At 43.5% G+C, this 20,275-nt stretch overlaps 1 protein-coding gene across 1 annotated transcript in view; it reads right to left on the bottom strand.

Moving 5' to 3' along the window:
* Nucleotides 1-20,275, bottom strand: part of LOC106890385 (protocadherin-15-like) — a 123,357-nt gene that overhangs the window by 21,088 nt on the left and 81,994 nt on the right. The window contains exon 4 of the mRNA XM_014946165.1: nucleotides 1,013-1,173. Coding sequence (XP_014801651.1) covers nucleotides 1,013-1,173 — 161 coding nt within the window. The remainder of the gene's footprint in view (nucleotides 1-1,012; nucleotides 1,174-20,275) is intronic.

The following is a 20,275-nucleotide window of genomic DNA, read 5'->3' as shown; positions in this document are numbered from 1 at the left end:
CCCCAGCCTGGAGCGCTGCAGGGGCCCCGTTGGTGGGACCCAAGGGCAGGACCCGGCACTTGGCCTTCTTGAACCTCATCCCATTGGCCTCGGCCCATCCATCCAGCCTGTCCAGATCCCTCTGCAAAGCCTCTCTGCCCTCCAGCAGGTCGACACTCCCACCCAACGTGGTGTTGCCTGTGAACTGACTGAGGGTGCACTCGATCCCCTCGGCCAGATCATTGATAAAGATGTTCAAGAGAACGGGTCCCAGTCCCCAGCCCTGGGGACACCACTCGTGACCGGTCGCCAACTGTATTTGACTGCCAAAATATATGCCAATATATGTCAAGAATATGTCAAGCTTTGTAAGAGAATTGCAATATTCATTATTCCTTTCCTCTCTCTCACATTTCCTAAGTCAACGTACACCTGGGGACACCACTCGTGACCGGTCGCCAACTGGATTTGACTGCAAAAATATATACCGGGACACCACTCGTGACCGGTCGCCAACTGTATTTGACTGCCAAAATATATGCCAATATATGTCAAGAATATGTCAAGCTTTGTAAGAGAATTGCAATATTCATTATTCCTTTCCTCTCTCTCACATTTCCTAAGTCAACGTACACAGAGTAGAGTTTTAATAAGTGTCACGGGACATGAGGTGAGTGGCATTCTTCCAAACAACAGCAGCACAGCAGAATAAAAATGGTTTTAATTCAGTAAACTCAAGTTTGGTTTGATATATGTATCTGCCAACCCACATATCTATTTGTTTGGTTTTTATTGTTGCGTTCGTCTGCATATAATAATTATGCACACAGTCAAGTTTTTGCCTGCTCCCAATAAGTCCTAATAAAGAATCAAATTAACTCTCTTCACATCCACCAGGGGACAAAAGATAGAGACAGCTATTATATTCGAGCAGGTCTTGTGTTTACGGTCTTTCTGTGAGCACACACAGATTTAGAAATTAATGTCTACGGGGAGAAGAGAAAAGAAAACAAACAGCGAGCCCCAAACTTACATCTCTGTCCAGAACTCGGCCAGTGCTGTTCAGGTATAACCTCTGGCTGATGGGATCGAGGATCACCCAGTAGTCCACGTTGTCCTTTAAGGAGAGCTCAATGGTGGGGTCCGGTCCTCCTGCGGTCCCTTTGATCAGCATGTTGTCAACCAGGATAGTGCCTGCAAAACCAATAAACACGAGGGAGAAATTTATATGGGGCATCTACATTTTTATGTATTTTCGTAACAACCGCAACAGTAAAAATACTGTTTTCTAACTAGGCTTCTAGTATTTTATGTTTTGAATGATGTTTAAAAAGTCTGAATCTTATTATCTGCAATGGAAAACTGCCTCTGACACTGAAGCTATTTCAGGCTATAGCAGAAGCAGCACTTGGAATGCTCAAAAATTTATGTTGATGATGAGACCCATTGTATAAAGATATCTATTTAACATTATGAGTTTTTTCTCCACTGAGTAATCATCACCCGATCTCACCTCAAACAAATGAAAGCACTCAAATAACAACCAAAACCAGAATAAATTTCCTACAGCAAGAGTGACATATCAAGGTGAGGGGAAAAAAACAACAATTACTAGAAGCTCTTCAGGAAAAAAGAGGTTTTATACCTTAAGTTACCCTGCAACAGCGAACTATATTGCTGCATAAAGAAATGAAAACTCTATCTATGGAGACAAAGGTAGCACTTAATTAAGACCAGCCATCTATTCAACATATATAACCTGGTTTTTTTTACTTTTTGTCCCATTCTGTGAGTGAGAAGTCTTGCTGAACAGCTTCGTTGGTCAGTTCACAGTGTACCCATGAAGTATAGAATTTCCTGTGTAAAAAACACTCCAACTCACTTTCCAAATGTCAAGCATCACCAACCACCCTCACCACTGCACTCTGACGCCTCAGATTTGCATGCAGAGTGTTTATAAACATTTCTCTTAAGATTTCATTACTCTGAAAAATTAACACTACCCATTTTTCTTCTCACTGAAATATTGCAAGAAATTATCTTTGTTCAAGATCATCAATAGTTATGAAGAAAATCCGTGAATGTTATTAGCTGTAGAACATTTAAATTCGTTAAAAACATTTATCACATAACCTCCTGGATCAAGGGCCCAAATAATTTATTCCAAATTGGAGAGCAAAGTTTCTTTACACCTTCGATTTATAACAACAGCGACTCTGTGTAAATATATTCATCTGGTGGGGGCGGGGGGAATGGTGAGTCTGAGTTGGGTCAACACTTTTTCTGGATAAGGCAGTAAAATTAATTACTGGCTTTAACCAGCACAAACTGTTTTACAGTCCTATTGAGGAAACCAACACAGTAAGGTATTTTCAAACGTTTATTTTGAAACTGCTTTTTATAACACAATAGAGATGACGGGAAGAAATATCACACAACATGCGTTAACTTTGCACCAAAGACTTATTTCAAGGTAGAGAAGCAATAACCCTTTTAGCCACCTGAAAACACACAGTTGTTGCCCACGTGTCTTACGGGGATCAGCACCGTCTGTACAGTTGTACCCCAACCCAGTGGCTTCAACTGGCATACAGCTTTGGAGACACCACCACTAGGTTTAACACAAAGAGGATTTCACCAGGGCGCACAAGCTGATTGTCAACTCTGTGCACAGTGTGAAGTCTTTATGTCTTGTCACCAATTCCACTAAAATTTGTAAAATCAAGGTAGAGAAGCAATAACCCTTTTAGCCACCTGAAAACACACAGTTGTTGCCCACGTGTCTTACGGGGATCAGCACCGTCTGTACAGTTGTACCCCAACCCAGTGGCTTCAACTGGCATACAGCTTTGGAGACACCACCACTAGGTTTAACACAAAGAGGATTTCACCAGGGCGCACAAGCTGATTGTCAACTCTGTGCACAGTGTGAAGTCTTTATGTCTTGTCACCAATTCCACTAAAATTTGTAAAATCCACCAGCTTCCGTATATAGCCCTCATTAGCGTGCCTCAATGATGATGCAAAGAAAGGTCAGTGATCCAAACTTGTGGTCATCTGAACAAAAGGTGCCCCAAGAAAAGCCACCCTTTAAGCCAATGAAACAGGATGACGAACCCCACAATCACCCTGATGGCTTCAGCTGTTTGGATTTCCTCCAGTCGTGTTTTTCAGACTTTGAAGGCAAAGTCTAAGTTCTGGCTACATCTTCACCAGCACTAGTGCCAACAGAAGGCCCCACAACTCCATTGGAATGACTCTGGAGGAAACTAAAAATCTGCAGTTTCCACCTATAGACAGCAGAGCAAGAAAAACAAAAGGTGCCCCAAGAAAAGCCACCCTTTAAGCCAATGAAACAGGATGACGAACCCCACAATCACCCTGATGGCTTCAGCTGTTTGGATTTCCTCCAGTCGTGTTTTTCAGACTTTGAAGGCAAAGTCTAAGTTCTGGCTACATCTTCACCAGCACTAGTGCCAACAGAAGGCCCCACAACTCCATTGGAATGACTCTGGAGGAAACTAAAAATCTGCAGTTTCCACCTATAGACAGCAGAGCAAGAAGGCATTTCAGCAGGGGCCACCCGCGCACGGCCAAGTCTATAAGGTGCTCCTTATAGAAAATATTACACGTACAAATTCTTGATGGGAAAAGGGGAAGCTGAAGTGAAGGAATGAAAGAACTGGGGCAACTGAAGCAACCAGATGACACAGAAAAGGGAATTAGGAGAGGGTTCTGAAAGTAATGGAAAAATATATGGCAAAAGACAATTAGGAAATGGTGGGGATGGAAAAGCAGCAGCAGTTTGTGTCTTCTCTCGCATGTTGAAGGCTAGCACGTCATGAGGAGCAAAGAGGGATCACAGCACAAGTTACCAGGACACAGAGCTACCACAGCTGGCCACCAAGACACCATTTTCAGATGCTTACACAATCGTGACATACAAAGACAGTTTATTTCTCTCCTTGAAAAATTAAGTGCTTTAAAAAAACAAAACAAAACAACAATATTTTCCTATAAAGTAAACTGGTCCCTGGTTTCTACAAAACTCAAGATTATGAACATGATCTGGCATTAGTAGGTCCTGGTTGATGTGACAGTCTCATGGCACAGTGCGCATTTGGAAGCGGCAAGACACAATTCCAGAAGCACTTTCCACTTGTTAAAAAAAATTAAAAAATTTAGACTGCAACATCTACATAAAGAGAAAAGTAAAAGAGTGCTGCAAAACAAGTCAGCAGTGGCTGTAAGAGTGTCCTTAAGGTGGCATACACCGAATATTTTAATACATGGCATTTGCAGGCAGCTTTGGTTCAGCACAGGCGACGTACACCACAGCTTTTTGTCCAAGGAGGATTAGTTCTCCTTTCCTAGTTTCTAGAATCACAGAATCATCTAGGTTGGAAGGGACCTTCACTTCTGCCAAACGCAGCCTAAAGAGAAGGCTAAAGAGCTCAAAGAACTTTAATTTTTAATGAACCTAAATAATAAATGATATGCAATTACATACTTTAAAAAAAAAATCAACTTAAAATCTTGATGTGATGATGAATTTTGTACAGTCTCCAGTAAACCACTGCTTCTTAAATGACCTCACTGCTTTGAATTCTGCATCCAATGTGACTTCCCTCTGTTGCGTTCTGTACCAGCTATCTGCTTGATTTCACAAAGCACTTCCGTTTGGTTTGTTCTGATACAGCGACTCTTTTGTTCTTAAAAACGGACTGTTTTTTCTTCAGATATTCATGAGGCACTTGTACTCTCTCTTTAAGAGACAGCAGTTTGTAAATAGGCATTTTCACAGCCATCCTTAAAGTACTATTCTTCTAATTTACAAAGAATCTGACATTGTGGGTCTTTTTTTTTTTTTTTTTTTTCCTTCCCTTTAGGTATGTATTATCTCGTTGCTTACATCCTGTCTCTGTCCTTGGCCTAAAGTGCCAGGGAGGTAACACACTAACAATAAATCTGAATATCATGTAGTTCATGCAAGTGCATCAACAGTTTGTCCATTAACTCTCCATAGGCACGAGCACAACAGCAAACACATCCCTCAGTATTTACAATGCACTATACAGCAAGTTTAGACAATTTCCTTTTGTAATTCTCTGCACAAACAGAGGTTAAGCTGTGCTTTAGCTGAACAGAAATCTTTTACCTTGTTATAAAAGCTACATGCCTTCTCCTGCAATCGCATTAATTTATAATATAATTATATTATATGTATTTTATAATATATTACTATATATTATTATATATAATAAAAATATATTATATTATAAATTATATTAGTTAAGTCAGTTTTACAGCACTGGTGGGAAAGAGGGGTTAGTCAAAGCCTGCTGAGGGCACCTGACCAGGGTGTTGCCCCTCACGGTGAGGAGAAGAGATGAAAGGTCCGTGTGGCTCCATGTTTCTTGTACTCAACTTCTGGGAAGTCACACTCTAACACCCAAGTGTTCAATAGTGTTGCAGCACTAATTCCTGGCACCTCTGTCCTGCAAACGCAAGCCATTAAGGACTCCAGGGACTACAATTAGTGATTTTTTTTCCTGGCCAATTAAAGAAAAAAAATGATGTGAAAGTTACCTTGCACATCAACATAAGTAGATTTTAAGAGTAGCTTTTCATCTCATGCAGGGACCACAATTTGGCTGCTTTTCCGCCTTCACCAAAACCTGATGACCACCAAGATGTCTTGTGGAAAGACTATCCTGATTTTCAAAGGATTAGTACAGAATAAGCCTCAAGGAATCAAAGACAAACAAGCTGTTTGGCTAAAATGCAACAAAAAGGTCAGAAACTAACAGACTGTACAAGAAAGGAAAGATCTATTATCGTCAGGTGTAGTAACATTTTTTTCTGAAAGTAGTGACATTTACCCAGAAATGTTACCTGAGCTCGTTTGGAATTATTCAACAATTAGCTACAAAATAAGACAACAAAACTAAAACTTACAAAGCGCTATAAATATTGTAAGAATAGTTCTACACGAGACTATTCCTTTGAGAGGAATCCAGAAGCTGAAAATCTTCATTAGACTGAAATAATGGGGAAGGGTTTGTTTTTAGGGATCAGTCTCTGCACGGATTCACAGATTTGACAGAGTTGGAAGGGACCTTCTAGAGCCCATCCAGTCCAACCCCCCTGCCAAAGCAGGGCTGCCCAGAGCACATCACTCAGGAGCATCCAGGTGGGGCTTGAAGATCTCCAGAGAAGGGGACTCCACACCCTCCCTGGGCAGCCTGTCCCAGGGCTCTGCCACCCTCACCCCAAAGAAGTTCTTCCTCAGATTGGAGTGGAACTTCCCATGGTCCAGCTTGTGCCCGTTGCCCCTCGTCCTGTCACTGGGAACCACTGAGAAGAGTCTGGCTCCATCCTCCTTCAACCCACCCTTTAGGAACTTTAAAACATAGATGAGGTCTCCCTCAGAGACGCAGAAGGTGAGCTCTCCATGGGAAGGCCATTACGAGGGACTCGGGTGCAAAAGCCACGAAACACGGGATTTGCAGTTCGTGCTCTGCTAAAGGCAGCAGAGCCACGGCACTCAGCGAGGACTCATTCAATCATTCAACACATCTTGGGATTGGTTTAGTTGAATGTTTCAGCAGAGCTCTTTTTTAAGGAGCTGGTGAATTTTGACTGCTCTGGGAATAACCCTTCTGCCGGCAGGCGAATCTGAGAACAGGATTCTAGTAAAATTAGCTCTCCTTTCCCTAGTTTCTAGCTGGTGAATTTTGACTGCTCTGGGAATAACCTTTCTGCCGGCAGGCGGATCTGAAAACAGGATTCTAGTAAAATTAGTTCTCCTTTCCCTAGTTTCTAGAATCATAGAATCATCTCGGTTGGAAGGGATCGTCACTTCTGCCAAATGCAGCCTAACGAGAAGGCTGAGGGGTCTGGAGCACAAGTCTCCTGAGGAGAGGCTGAGGGAGCTGGGGTTGTTCAGCCTGGAGAAGAGGAGGCTGAGGGGAGACCTTCTGGCTCTCTCCAACTCCCTGAAAGGAGGGTGTAGAGAGGTGGGGGTCGGTCTCTTCTCTCAAGTCCCAGGTGACAGGACAAGAGGAAATGGCCTCAAGTTGCACCAGGGGAGGTTCAGGCTGGATATTAGGAAAAATTTTTTCACTGAAAGGGTTCTCAGCCATTGGAATGGGCTGCCCAGGGAGGTGGTTGAGGCACCATCAATGGAGGTGTGGATGATCCAAAAGACGGGTTGATGTGGTGCTGGGAGATATGGTTTAGTGATGGTGTTGCTTTTTGTTTGTTGTGTGGGTGTCTATTTTTGTCAGTGAGGTTGACGGTTGGACAAGATGATCTTTAAGGTCCCTTCCAACCTAGAAGATTCTGTGATTTTGTGAAAATGACACCCGCAGCACCTCACTTGTAGGAGTTAAAAGGCATTCCCAGCTTCTCTTTCCGCAGCTGCTGAGCTCCAAGCCCGTGCAGGTCCTGCTGCCCCACTGACCCTGCTACCCAAGAGGTGCAGCAAGAAAAGGCTCTGCTCACGCCTGAGAGTGGGACTCAGGACTTCACCTACCACAGATGGTTGGGTCTAACAGTGACGCCATGAGAGTGGGACTCAGGACTTCACCTACCACGGATGGTTGGTCTCACAGTGACGCCGAAAAGACGTGCCTGAGGGCAACCAACTCTGCAAGCTGTATTTCTGCAGATATGCAAAATACTAATTGGACCCTCACGGGGCTCCTGTACACAAGGAGAGAGCGGAGCCTTCCACAGGCTGGATGAGGTTCAGCACAGAAGACAGAGAGATCCCAGAAGCACCTGAGCACTCAGAAGTTACAGGGTGGAACCTCAAGCCTGAAGGGACACGTGTCTGAAGCCAAGGCAGATGAATAATATGTCCCCAAAGTTTTTATCACCCAAATGTACTTATCCTTCCTTTCAAAACAGTGTAAAACTTTTTATTCTTATTTTCCAAGTTGATGAAAAGATAAAACCATCTGCAGCAGCATGGTTAGCCTCCAATATTGCCAAATTACATTAGCAACTACTGCAGCTGTATGATGTACAAAAACGCTAAATAAAAATAAAAAAAAATCATATTCTGCTGTTCACACAGAATATGTTTGTCATTTCAGCTTATTAATCAAGCCTGTATAACAAGTCCAAATGACATGTCAGGTAATTTACATTAGACATACACAGCTTTTCCTACCCTCGAACTATGAGAACTATAAATTTTTGATGCTACACATCTGGAATAAGTGACTTCAGGAAAGAATTGGGTATCTGCTGCACTGTCCCTGTGGTACATCACAGGAGCAACATGACATATTACTTATTCACTTATGGGAGAGGAGGTAAACTGCCAAAAGACAAGTGAAAAGAATAATTGGTATTTAAAAGGCATATAGGTACAAACACACACTCACTCACTGAGCTACAGTAAGGCCAAGTACCAACAGCTGTCAATAGATGGAAGGAAACTCATCACTCCTGCACTCTAAAGCAGTGGTGGTTTCCACTCCTGGTCTGTTGAAAAATGAAAACCAACCAAGCAAGAATAGTGAGAATATGGAGCTTAAAGAAATTAGAAAGTCCTGCTTTTTAAAGAGCTGATGAAATTAGCACCCCTGGGCAGTAGCAGGCTGGCAAACTCAGACTTGGTGGTGGTGTCGGTGAACAGCAGCTGGGTTGATGTCCAGATGGGGACATTCACTGGAGCTGGGAAACCCAACATCAGACAGACCAAGTGGTTCTAAACCTTCTGCCAAAGGGCAAACTATGTTTCCGTTGGTGCCTCTGCACTTGCACCTTCTGTTGGTCGAGCTGAAGAAACCAAAGCAGGGAGAGGGAGATCAGAGATTCAGGGAAGTCTCCATGCACCAGTCCCACCTTTGTCTGCTCAGGACCATTAAGAATGTGCTGCAGAACTTGAGTTCCACCTGCACACACTGGATAGTGTCCCCTCGGGGACTCCTGAGCAACATCTACACAGTGTCCAATATGCCAGGTTTCTTTCAGGCAGAGCAAATGTGCATTTAAAAAAACATCTGTATCTCTGTACTGCTCCCCTCTGCCTCTGATTGTAAAGCAATTCCAAAACGGGGATTATTTTCTTATAGAGAGGCATTAGATGGATCAGTTGAAATGGTAGTTGCTATTTTGATATTCTATGGAGTTTTCATGGCTAAACCTGGATCACAAACTTATTTTTCTACATTTGAAGGTGTATGTCTGTAGAATAGGATGGATTAAATAGCAATAAATTAGAAGTCAATGAAAAATGAAAACCTTATTGCAAAAGTAAATTCTCAATATTATCATGAATTTACTTAGACCCACGCTGCATGCTCATACACAAAAATAGGATAATTCTACAAAGCCACCTCCTGGATTACATATTTCCTATTCTCCATCCTCACATCACCAGTAGGGATCTCTGGGAAGTTTCCAAGGTTGTTTCAAGATTGTTTTCCTGTTGTCCTGACCCATCTTTCTCCCATCCTGCTCTGCGTGCAGCCACAGCCTCCAAGCAATTACAGAGCATAGCTAAAACCAGTCCATTATTTTGGCCAAACTAGGAGTTCACGTTTAAGGCTTTCATTCCTTGTTCTCCCACATGGACCTTATGCCTTTGCACCTTGAGACGCTGTAAGAATTTGTGTACTACAGGGAAAAGGTCTGTCCTTAAGATGTTGTACAGCACCAGTTTGGGTAAGGTCCCTTCCGAATGCTGTGGGGTTGGAAGGACCCTCTGGAGATCATCTAGTCCAACCCCCGGCCAAAGCAGGTCCACCCAGAGCAGGTCCCACAGGAACGTGTCCAGGTGGGTTTGAATGTCTCCAGAGAAGGAGACTCCACCACCTCTCTGGGCAGCCTCTTCCACGGCTCTGCCACTCTTAAAAGAAAGAAGTTCCTCCTCATGTTTAGATGGAACTTCTTATGTTCAAGTTCGTGCCCATTTCCTCTTGTCCTGTCCCTGGGCACCACTGAAAAAAGACTGGCCCCATCCTCCTGACACACACCCTTTGAGTATTTATAGGAATTGATCAGATCCCCCCTCAGTCTTCTCCAGACTAAAAAGACCCAAGTCCCTCAGCCTCTCCTTTTAAGAGAGATGTTCTAGTCTCCTCATTATCTTTGTAGCCCTACAAAGGTCCATTGTAGACAAAGGTGACCCATTTTCTTGTTACAGTGTGCTTCCCAGCCAGCACAAAGACAGAGACCTAGCACAAACAACTCCTGCTCCAGGCTGAAATGCTGCAGGAAGATGATGGAAGACATTTTAGAGGCAGCCCCTGACTGGGGAAAGACAGAAGCACTGGGATCACCCTCAGTTCAGAGCACGTGTTTGCCTGTTCTGCAGGACATGAAGAATCATGGTTCTTCCTGTCCTCCTTCCCTCCATATCCACAAACAATGGGACCAGAGTCCCAAAAAGCCATAGAAGCGCCACTTCAGTACTTCACACACAAAACTCATAAAAATCTGACCCCCAGCATTTACACTCTACATGAAAACACAAGGATGAAAAGAAACCAGAAGAAGAATGCAATGATGGTCAACTGCTAACTACCAAATTCACTAAATACTTGCACTTGCCTTCCTAGGTGTATAAGCCTGTATTAATATTTTGTTGATTTCCTCCTTTTAAGAGGATGAGCAAGAGGTGCACAGATCAGAAGTGGCTGTGGAAAGACAGTGATGGATGTCCAGGAGAAAGCAGAGGGCAAGGAGGAAGCAGAGAGTTTGGGTCACAGAGCAGCACTGAGAGGAGCAGGGATTTAAAAAAGCCAAAGGAGAGAGCAGGAAGACAGGAAAGAAGAATTCAGGCCGTAGAGACTACACCATCTTAACACAAACACCACTGAGGAGTGGGGAGGGCAGGGGTCTGGGTGGGGACAAAGTTGACAAGTCACAAGTTTGCTCTAAGTCCCGGGTGATACACAATGCCCCATCCTGTAACACTACAACCGCAGAGGAGCATCTCAGGCAGAAACAAGCACCCTATCCTGCCTTGCACAGTTAGAGAAAAAAAACGAAAATAACAAATACTAAAGGCTTAAAAACAGGACGACGTGAAAACAGTTGTTCAGAAATCCTTTTTCAAAAAACAACTTTCCCTTTTTAACGCTCGGGGTTGCAGCAGCAGGATAATTGCTTGGTTCACAGAAGGGTCCTCTTGTTCCTCCTTTAATGTTTCACTGGGGGAAGGTCACCACCAGGCCCCATGCTGAGGCCACTGACATTGCTCTTCTATTCTCTTTCTGCAAGTGCTGCTGACGGAAAGCTCCTTCGTGCTGAGAAACTCAAATGAAGTAGGTAAAGCATATCAGCGCCCAAGGACTGACCTCAGTTTGTTAATTTTTAACTTACCATTATTTTATTTTTCCATGCCTCAACAAGACCCAGTTCTTATTCTGAAAGATGAAATGTGCTTGTTGGAACCTCAACAGACTACATTTCTCCTGGCTGCTTCCTACCCCCTCCTCCAGCAGCCACATTTATGAGACCTTTATTTTTTTTTAATTACTCTGGACAGCTAGGCTGTCCGAACCAAACCGATCATTCTACTTCTAGAAAACTTGCAAACGCACTGAGTAAAATAGGTCTTAGCACATATTTTTGCAAGAATCCACTACTGACTTTGCTGTGAAAATCAGCCATTCTGGTTTGGAGTTTGGGGTTTCTTTGGTTGCTTTCTTATCAATGCAGGAATCTTGCCCCTTGTGACACTCTCCTTCTTGAAAAAGGCCGTGGTAAAGGAACTCTCCAAACTACTTCTCATAATCAAGTTTACTTGTATCTCCCTCCTCCTTGGCTCCAGGTCTCCCTTGTCCACAGTATTACAGGTTTTACAGGTAAAAAAGACATTTGAGGCATTTACAAACCACACAGGCTCTTCTTCAAAAGCTTTTAAAAGCTTACCATTGCATACATTGAGAAGACATCAATCACCTTTTGCTCAAGGGACTATTTCTAAATAGTTAACGATGCATGCATTCAAAACATATTGACCCACTAAGGGAAGAGAAGCAAATACTCTGACCTCTCTCCAAGTCGGCAGATATGGATTAGAGAGCAGCAAAAGTTCCCCAAACCAGTGGAGGGGGGCTCAGAGTTGCTGGCTGGGGGCACCCAGAAGGACTTCATCCCAAGTCCAGAGGGTTTTAGGAGCTTTCCCAGCCCCCAGCCCACCTGCTCGACTGCCAGGTACGCCGCCGAGTCTCTGGCAACCCCACAAAGGTAAAATATCTACTGAAATAAAATTTTGAAAGACCACAGATTGTGGGATTCCTATTTTAGCAAATGGGAGCAGAAACGGATCGCTAAGGTTGACATAAGATTCTCCATTATCTATTCAAAAAGCTGCCAATTCTTAAAAAAAAAATACTCTCAGATCAGGACTCTCACACCAGACAACACGTACAGGCACAAAGAAAATTACCATTAACAAAAATATTCCCTGAAAAAGCACCCAAACATATCACGACAAAAAAAATACAACGGCTAAAATTTCTGGGAACATTTTAAAAAGAAAACATTCCTCTTCTTATCAGACAGTAGAGAAATAATAAAAATGCACATGCTATACTCAGCAGCGAGATAGAGTCTTTGGGCTGTTCCAGCTCTTTGTTTCTTGTCTCATTTCTCAGAAGACCTTGGCAACAGCATATCTTGAAGGTGATTTAAGATTTTAACACACAGCACACAACAACAGGAATATGCATAAAAACAGGCGGAATGCAACAGCTTTGAGTTAGGCTTTTCAGAAATGGAGCTATATCTGGAATCAGAGAAACTTACTCCAGTGACGCAGCCTTTGATAAAGGAAATGCATTAGCACTGTTAAGTTCCCTGTGGGTTTGACTGCACTTAAACAAACTCTTTCGTGAGGAGTAAAAAAACCAGCATTGGAATTATCCCAGCATTTCATCTGGGTCAGGTGAGGAGGGAAAATGTTTTCAAAATGACTACAGGCGATGTGAAAAGGAAACCAATGCTGCACAGCACAAACCGGAGCAAACACCACCTCCTCCTCACCTAAAAGCAAAGCAAATGAAGACAGGAACCAGTCAGAGATTGGAAAGGCAACTCGGAGAGTGTGAACAGAGGGCTGCCAGCTGCTAGCCCTGGATTCAGGAACCAGAACAAGAGCTCCTCACCTAAACCCTCCTCTGAAGACATTCCAAACCCACCTGGACACGTTCCTGTGCAACCTGCTCTGGGTGGCCCTGCTTTGGCAGGGGGTTGGACTAGATGATCTCCAGAGGTCCCTTCCAACCCCATAGCATTCTGTGATTCTGTGAGACCCAGGAAAGATCATGAGGCTTCAAAGAAGAGGAGACCTCCAGCATTGGGTGTCTTGGGAAGACATCAGACTGACCTTCACCAGAACACCCACACCCCCGCAACTCTTGGAGCCAGAGGAATGGGCTGACAGGTCTTTATTCTATGATCCTGTTATTTTGAGAGACAGAGAGGAAACATCAGCAGGTCTTACTTCCATTTACATATTGGACCTCTTCCAGAATTTGGCCCAATTTATGAAAGTCACAACTGGAAAGTTATTCTTTGCCTTACTAAACACTCAGAGATGTGGTTTTTGTGCTCCAAGGCAAACCTTGGAGCACAAAAGGGTCCAGGAACATGAAACTTCACACCATTCAGGTTCTGGATGAGTAATGTTCTACCATGATTCACAAGGTAGAATTTATCCCAAATAACAGACGTTCCTTGCCACAGTATCTAATCCTACAGACTAGGTTTTTCACTGAAAGTTATCACTTCTGAGAGCAATCTTATTATACCTTCCCTTGTTGAAAACTCCTGGTTTTATTTCAGTACTTTGGGGAAAAAAAGTATGTATATTAACAAATTTCCTGTATATTCCCAGCCACAACTGAGCTCCTGGGAACACAAATGATCTGGTTACGTGCACAGATTATTAAGTTAGATACCTGCAAACAAAACAATTTGTATTTAAAAGGACTCATGTTCACCAGGGTATCCAGGCCTTTCCTTTTAAATATATTACCCCAAACCCAATCTCATGTCTATTTCAGACCCATTTTATTTTATTGAGACTATATTAATAAACATTAATAACTGGTGTATATTTACTCTTCATTTGCCAAGTGCTTACCAAGCCAGGACAAAATAAAAACAATTTTAGCTGCACGACTGCAGAGACGCTGGCAGAAGTCCAGGACACACACAGCAGCTATTTGCCAGCACAAGACATTTCAGATTTAATTTACTATGGCTGTGCAATATGGTCAAGCTCCTCATAATTAAGACAGACTCACGCATCCCAGACATGGCAAAGTCACCACAACCGAGTCCCGATTTTATGCCGTGTGCCTGGGAAGTCTCAGGATCTCAGAGTCCAGCCCCAGTTTCTACCTGCACAACGTTTCTGGGAGGCAACGAGCTCCGTGCAGCAAAGGGCATCAGTGGCCTCCACAGTCAGTAGAAAGACACTGTATTTTCCAAGGGCCTTTGCAGAGGACTGCAACGATCACCTGCAAAACGCAGCAAAGGGCATCAGTGGCCTCCACAGTCAGTAGAAAGACACTGTATTTTCCAAGGGCCTTTGCAGAGGACTGCAATGATCACCTGCAAAACACTCCTCTCTCATACCTTCCTTCTCCAAACCTTTCAATGGACATCCTCACCTCCAAGTACACTGGCTTCCATGACCCGTTTTTTTGTTCATCTAACCCAAATCTGTGATGTTGCATTCAACCCAAAAGTCGAAGCACTTTCCTTTAAATTTACGTTCACCTTCTTTAACTTTGGGCTTTCTCTTCCCAAACCCTTCCTCAAGTTAATAGGTTCTGTCTCTTTCTTTGGATGTACCCACTCTGCACCTGCAGCCCGCCACATCAAGTACAAATGGGCCAGATTTTAAAATCAGAAACTAAAAGCAGCAGCACTTCTGTGGTACACACTGACCAGGCCTCAACTGAGACAGAAATTCGCACATATAGGTTGAAATAAATGCAATTTTGAGAACTGTTTCTGCTGAAAACTGAAAGTGTTCCTGAATTAACTTAGTGCCGACTGCAATGACTTATTTTTTTTAAGGCAACTACAGACCATGTGTGATAAAGTTTATATTTGCAGTCTTCCCGTTTCCTCTAGAGATCCTCAACTGATAATTTTCTGATAAGGCTATTTTTAAGTTCCTGGAAATGTTCTCTATCTACCAAAACTCTATCTAGGTTTGGCAAATGCTACTGCAATACAAACAGGTTTTTATCAGAGATCTGCCTCATTTTTCACTTTCCTGGTTCCTGGAAACACAAGACCAGGCTCTTGGTGCCTACATGCTCCAGGAACACAGGGAAGCCTGAGCTGACACCTCAGTGTCACCTTGGACCAGCTCAAATGGCAAAATTGACCCAAAAATTCCCCCCAGGAGATTGGGACTGTCCAAAGTGACATGGCTCCTGAGCTCCAGGGCAGGGTGACCAGCAGGAAGGGCTGCAGACAGGGCTCTTCAGGCCTCCAGGTTCCTCCTGCCAAATTGGAGAACCTGCAAGTCCCCAAAACTCAACATAGGGGGAAACCATGCCAAGTGGGACCAATTAGAGTTTCACTTTTTTTCCCCACAGATAATCCTCAGGATCTTGGAAGATGCACGTGAAGCAAAGGTCCTCTGATTCCCCCTCCTTGACCAATATTGCTACACCTGGGCAACAGCTGCTTTATGCACAAGATGCATGTGAACTGGAGAGACTGGTCGTTCTGTTTCATTTATATTCTTCTGAGAAGAAACCATATTTCTATTTCCATTCTACAGAAAACGGAAAAAATACCTAATTCTTATTCTGATTCTAGAAAAATTACTTACTTGGAAATACAGATTTTTGTCACTCAGGAAATGCCAAGCTTTGGCTGGGTTTGCCTCCCCAAAATAGAAATGTATATTTCAAGATTAATCGAAAGTACATCTCTAGGATTGTGCAAATAGGGTAGGACTTGAACTTTGACTACAGGCGAACAAGATTAATAATAAGGAGGCAGACATGTGCTTGGGGGTTGTCTTTCACCAGCGAAATTCTAATGCAAACTATTTTATCAAAATGAGTGTTTCAGCACAGAACCCACAGAGATGGAGTGCAGGGCAGCTATCCATTCATCACATTTCCTCAGGAAGTTCTTGGGCACATTTCAGAGTGTGTCAGACCACGAATATATATTAAAAACTGGTTTTGTAAGTCTTGTTTGCTTTCCAATCCCTTCAGCCATTACTCAAGCAAATCAACAACGGGGTTTATTGGTTCTCTATTTAGAAAGGTCTAATTTACACTTTAAACACTCAAGGACTTATAAATAATGGAACAGATCAAGCATTTATTTGGGAACACCACGATCAGGTAATGGCCATTGAAGGTGTGAATTAAATGACTTGAATGTTTTCACCTTAATTTGGAGCCATCCTAGGGCCTGTTTGCATATCGTTCTGAGAGGAGCAGCAGGAGCCTGTAACACTCCGCTCTGAAGTTGAATTATTAAAATTATAGAAGGCCTACCTACACATTGCTTATGGCTATCTGCATAATTTTTTTAGTATTTCCTAGACATCTGCTGTGCACTACTACAACCACACATATCTGTTTTCGTCTGATAAAGGACAACTTTCTGATGTTTATCCATCCTCTCTATCTGCTCCTGCTACTTTCTGCAGGGAGGTTTTCTGGGGAAATAAAAAAAAGAGCCTTGCCAGCAAACCTGGATTTTCTTGGTGCGCTCCATTCCATAACAAGGGCAGAGCAATTAAAGCCATCTGTTCCAAAATCTTGCCCCAACATGACTGAGTTTTAGTCTGAGTTTGGCTCTAGTCTCTGCAGATGTTGGGAAGCCACAGACGTTGCAACCTGAGCCTTAAAAAAGGGGAGTAAAAAGAGAAGTGGGTGGGAAATGCAGGGAAAAGCCACCATCAAACATCATCCAGGCAGAAAGAACTATCACAGACCTAAGTATTTAACTAGATTTGGATACAAGTTTTTTAAAATAATTACTCAAACTTACTGTACTCTTGCTACAATATCTGTCCTGTTTTCAGAGACAAAAACAAATCCTTGACGTATGGAGTGGAACACTACAGATCAAGTGCACGTTGGACTTTATAACAGAGGAAACCCCACAATCTCTTGGAAAACTCCCTGTCTATTTAGAAAAGTGGGAGAGGTAATTTTTCAGAGAATGAAAGAATATCCTGTGATGCCTCAGCAGTGGCAAACAAAGTTCTGGGCGCCTCACTACAAGAAGGACATTGAGGTGCTGGAGCGTGTCCAGAGGAGAGCCACCAAGCTGGTGAGGGGTCTGGAGAACAAGTCCTACGAGGAGAGGCTGAGGGAACTGGGCATGTTGAGTCTGGAGAAGAGGAGGCTGAGGGGAGACCTCATTGCCTTCTACAGCTCCCTGAAAGGAGGGTGTAGAGAGGTGGGGGTTGGCCTCTTCTCCCAAGGGAATAATGCCAGGAGCAGAGGAAATGGTCTGAAGTTGGGGCAAGGGAGATTTAGATTAGATATTAGGAAGAATGACTTTCCTGAGAAGGTGGTCAGGGACTGGAACAGCCTGCCCAGGGAGGTGGTGGAGTCACCATCCCTGGAGGGATTTAAGAAACGTGTAGATGTGGCTCTTCAGGGCATGATCTAGTGCCTGAGATTATTGGTTTGTGGGTGGCTGTGATGTGGTGGGGTGTTGTGTTTTGTGGGGGTTTTTTTGGTTTTTTTAGGTTGGACTCAATGATTTCAGAGGTCTCTTCCAACCATGGTGATTCTGTGATTCTGTGAAAGGAGGAACGACCCCAAAGGACAAATGCCAGGAAAGCCCAACAGCAGGACAGAGGAAGAGGAGCTTCTGCCTTGGAAATTCATTCTTTAGTGATCTGTAATAGTCTGGTTTTGGAGGAAGGGTGTATTTTATTTTATTTTTAATAGCCAAAGCTTTCTAAGTATTAGTGCCTAGCATTCCTCTTTTATGAAGAAGGCATTCTCCTTCATGGGGAGAGAGAAATCTTTTATTTTCCTGTGAACTGCTTTATTTCAGAAATAAAAACCGTAAGAAGAGGACTTTATTAAGAAATCTAAAAGACCATTTGTAACCTACAGTTGTGCATAAACTTCCATGAATTGAGCTGATGTCAGGGAATTGAAATTTTTAAAAAGTCATGGGAATGGTGATGAAAAAGAGTTATACACAAGTTTTGGAGCAGAATACAGAATTAAGAAATTCAGAGAGCAAGCAGGAAGAGGGACAGGCTGAGAAAAATACCAGTCCATAATATTTTATTTTCATTACACTAAAGCACACACAGCCTACGTCACTGGTACCAACTCATGGTTGTGTTCGCAGACATACCGATAGAAAACCAGAAATACTTGGTACTATATCCTGTCTAGAAGCAATTTTTTTTCTCATTTTTGAGGACATTCAAAAGCAAGTTCTAAGCCGTTTTGTTGCCTTTGCAACCAAGCACAGGATTTGAGTTATGAAGAAGCCAAAGTCCTTAATACCACTAAAATGTTACGTTTATCAGGGGGAAAATCCAAAGCTGTAAAAGCCACGCTGTTCCCCAGAGACAGTCAATTATTTCAGACTTCCCTGACTGGAGTGTCAGGAAAGCACTGAGGATGAATCCAGCTTACAAGTTTAACGTGAGGATCAGGCAAACCTCTTTGTCACTTACCTTGCAAATGATGATTGATTTTTTTTTTCCTCAGATAGACCTGCTCTTTCTTCGAAGGGAAATCACACCCACTAAAAGGCTATCTGGAAAGGTCTTCACGTAAAGCAAAAGTCATTGAGTGAACTGGAAACAAACATTTGGAAAAGGCTGCCAGAGAGCTCATGGCATTTGATTTTGCTTGTAATCCGAAAGCTCTCTTAAAAAAAGAAAAGCCAAGTTAGACTAAAACACTAGACCTGTGATTAACTAAGTTTTTGCTTTTCTATGGCATGCCCTATGGAAATGAAAACTTTAAGCATTTGCTTTATCAAGCAGTTGCAGCAAATCCTAAAAAGAAAAGAAAAAGCCTTGGCATGCAATGAGGTAAAAAAATTACTGAAACGAAAAAATATATTAAGGGTTTTATACATGCACCGTGGGTACCACCTGACCTGAGCCTCAGCCAAGTTTCCTGCTATAATACTGCTGAGAACATCACAATGTTTAACCATCTGAGCTTGCTTCGTAATAAAAAAAGAGTCTTGTCTTAAGATAGTAATTTTTAAACAACAAAACCACCTGAAAATAAACCTCTTGCTCCTTTTGAAGATTCTCGCATCTTTTAATAGTTCTAGATTATCATTTTCAGAGCAGGAATAAGTGTTGGATTGCAACAGGGGTGTGCCCTTCTTCACCCTGTGGAAGTTTGCCCGTGTGCACGCTGCTGAATCAAACTCAATCCACCCGTGTTCAGACCAGGACTTGAGAACTGAGCACCTGCAGTATTGGAACATTCATGCCATCATCTCTGAGCACACCAGGGCCTGGTCCCACTCCTCATGGCATCTTGCTCACACTGAGCACACCAGGGCCTGGTCCCACTCCTCGCGGCATCTTGCTCACACATAGAATCATACGGGGTTGGAAGGGACCTCTGGAGATCATCAAGTCCAACCCCCCCACCAGAGTGGGTCTACCCAGAGCAGGTTGCACAGTATCTTGTCCAGGTGGTTTTGGAATGTCTCCAGAAAGGGGGACTCCACCACCTCTCTGGGCAGCCTCTGCCAGGGCTCTGCCACCCTCACAGGAAAGAAGTTCCTCCTCATGTTTAGATGGAACTTCTTATACTCAAGTTTGTGCCCATTTCCTCTTGGCCTGTCCCTGGGCACCACTTAAAAAAAACCAGCCCCGTCCTCCTGACTTCCTCCCTTTAAGTATTTATAAGGATTGATCAGATTCCCCCTCAGCCTTCTATTCTCCAGAATAAAAAGACCGAAGTCCCTCAGTCTCTCATCCTAAGAAAGATGCTCCAGGCCCTTCATCATCTTTGTAGCCTCTGCTGTCCCCTCTCCAGCAGTTCCCTCTCCTTCTGGAACTGGGGAGCCCAGAACTGGTCCCAGTGCTCCAGATGGGGCCTCCCCAGGGCAGAGCAGAGGGGCAGGATGACCTCCCTCCACCTGCTGCTCACACTCTTCCTCTGATGCCCCCCAGGATGCCATTGGCCTTCTTGGCCACAAGGGCCCATTGTTGGCTCATGGGTATCCTGTTGTCCACCAGGACTCCCAGGTCTTTCTCCTCAGAGCTGCTCTCCAGCAGGTCACCCCCAACCTGTCCTGGTGCAGGGGGTTATTCCTCCCCAGGTGCAGC

This window comes from Calidris pugnax, unplaced genomic scaffold (genome assembly GCF_001431845.1).
Source record: "Calidris pugnax isolate Ruff unplaced genomic scaffold, ASM143184v1 scaffold136, whole genome shotgun sequence".
NCBI lineage: Eukaryota > Metazoa > Chordata > Aves > Charadriiformes > Scolopacidae > Calidris > Calidris pugnax.
Note: the sequence above shows the minus strand (reverse complement) of the source record. Positions and strands in the feature narration are given on the sequence as shown.